The sequence below is a fragment of the Egretta garzetta genome, unplaced genomic scaffold (genome assembly GCF_000687185.1).
Source record: "Egretta garzetta isolate BGI_Z169 unplaced genomic scaffold, ASM68718v1 scaffold549, whole genome shotgun sequence".
NCBI classification, from domain to species: Eukaryota; Metazoa; Chordata; class Aves; order Pelecaniformes; family Ardeidae; genus Egretta; species Egretta garzetta.
In genome coordinates this window covers 135,647-137,516 of record NW_009260840.1, presented here as the reverse complement: position 1 = coordinate 137,516, position 1,870 = coordinate 135,647, and the positions used below count along the sequence as shown (strand labels likewise).

Here is a 1,870-nt window from a genome sequence, read left to right as displayed (position 1 = left end):
TGCAAACCCCCAGCAGCGCTGACTCTAGACAGGTTTTGTCGTAATCATCCATATTACTTAGGGCTTCCTGTAAAGACAAACACCGCTGTGACTGCTGGGTGAAATATCACTTCTGGGAAAACATAGAAAAGTTATTGACAGTTCTGTGGTAAGTCAGTATGTTTGCTTTGCATTGTAATACAATGCAGAGTGCTAGTTACTTGTATATGACCTGCAAAGTTTAAAAAAAAAAAAAAAAAAAAAAAGAAATAATGAACGATATCCTGAGACAACAACGAAAAAAGATTTTTAAGAAAATGTAATATTATAAATGCAGCTCTTTGAGAGGAAAAAACCCCTTTATATGTCTCAAACAGTAAAGTCAAAATTTGAAGGCATGTCTAACATCAAACATTTGGCTCAGAAAATCCTCCCAGGTGTCAGAGCAACTTTAACTTCTTAGAGATTCAGAAAGAAGGCCACAAAGAGCATGTCACACAAAAACTCCTTGGCAGAGAGAGTAACAGAATCCAAAACTCATATCTGCATCCCATTTCTGTAACCATAAACCAGCTTTTCTCCTTAAAAGGAAAGCTTCACACTTAACACAGCCTAACACAGAAGGGTGCAGCTGTAAAACTAACAGCTAGAGGAGCTTGGCTGGACTCCTGGCTTTCAGAAACTCCTCAAATGAATTTCTAGGGAGGGGAAAATAAAGCAAACATAATGCACTGGCGTTCATCTGCTAACATGCAAGCATAACAGGAAATATCTTTTAAAATCTGTATGTCTCACAACTGACAAACCTAAAACATGATTCCCTGTCACAGTGATGTATCATTTCGTCTCGATACTACATATGATAACCAGATACCTATGTACAATTTTTACTGGATTCAGAGACTTTCCGTGCCTTACTGCATTCATACGGAATTTCTTTCTTGGACTTTATCCTGTCCATTTTCTCCCAACTTTCCATCACATCTGGGAGGCCTAAAATCACTTTATTCTCATTCTTGCCTTGCTTCAACTAGTACACGTTTTTAAAGCATCTTAACTCTACCAGATCACTTGGCTCAAAACCTTTCTAAACGGTCCTGTCTGCTGCATCATTTATCAAGAGCAAGTCAACAGCTACAGGCAAAAATGTGAACGTCACAGCATTTTAAGAGCTTTTTCAGGCAGCCCTTTCCTCCACCTTTTAACTTAAATAGCCACACTCCAGAGGTCACCTGCAAAGGGACGATTGGTGAAGTAGCAAAACGTTTCAAATGCACTGATTTCACCTATCCTTAAAATAAGGGTAAAACACTCAATTCAAGACATTGTGCACAGGATGATATGAAATCACAGAATTTCACTGTGATTTGGAAACATGAGTGGGGTTTTGTTTGAGTTTTTTTTTTAAATGTTGACAGCTCACTGCTTTTGTTTGACACACCCTACCTGCAGTGTGTTGTAATCTCTCGTAAAGGGCACCATCAGCTCCCAAAGCGAGGAGAAGACCACCAAGGCTGTGAACTCCAGCTTGTAGTTGGTTGCCATGTGCTCGAACAGCATTGTCAGGCCATGGACAGCCAAGTGTTTCCGCTGGTATTCCTCGGAGCCCTCCACCGACACCGGCCGTGTCATGGAGAGCGACACGTCCATCACCACCACCGTCGGCATGATGAGCTGCTCCTCTCTGCTATCGTCGTGGAAAACAGTGATGCCCTGCGTGGAGGGGGAAGAAAAAGGCCACGCAAGATTACTGAAGCTGCGGTTATGAGGCGGCGGCGCGTCCGGCCCTCTCGCACTGACCCCACTGTGCAGTGGGAGAAGCAACAATTACCCCTTTGCCCCCCAAAACGTGCGATCTAGCACAGATTAAGTCAACAGATCCGCTGCTGAA

At 42.7% G+C, this 1,870-nt stretch overlaps 1 protein-coding gene across 3 annotated transcripts in view; it reads right to left on the bottom strand.

The window, feature by feature from the left end:
• Positions 1–1,870, bottom strand: part of INTS14 (integrator complex subunit 14) — a 22,504-nt gene that overhangs the window by 9,805 nt on the left and 10,829 nt on the right. For 2 of the 3 annotated variants that reach the window (XM_035902513.1, XM_035902514.1), the window contains 2 exons: positions 1,426–1,692; positions 1–67 (listed from right to left, as the gene is read on the bottom strand). The exon at positions 1–67 is cut by the window's left edge and continues 50 nt beyond it. In XM_035902513.1, coding sequence (XP_035758406.1) covers positions 1–67; positions 1,426–1,692 — 334 coding nt within the window. Of the gene's footprint in view, positions 68–1,425; positions 1,693–1,810; positions 1,842–1,870 lie in introns of those variants that run through there. The other variant, XM_009647100.2, reaches the window with a different exon arrangement.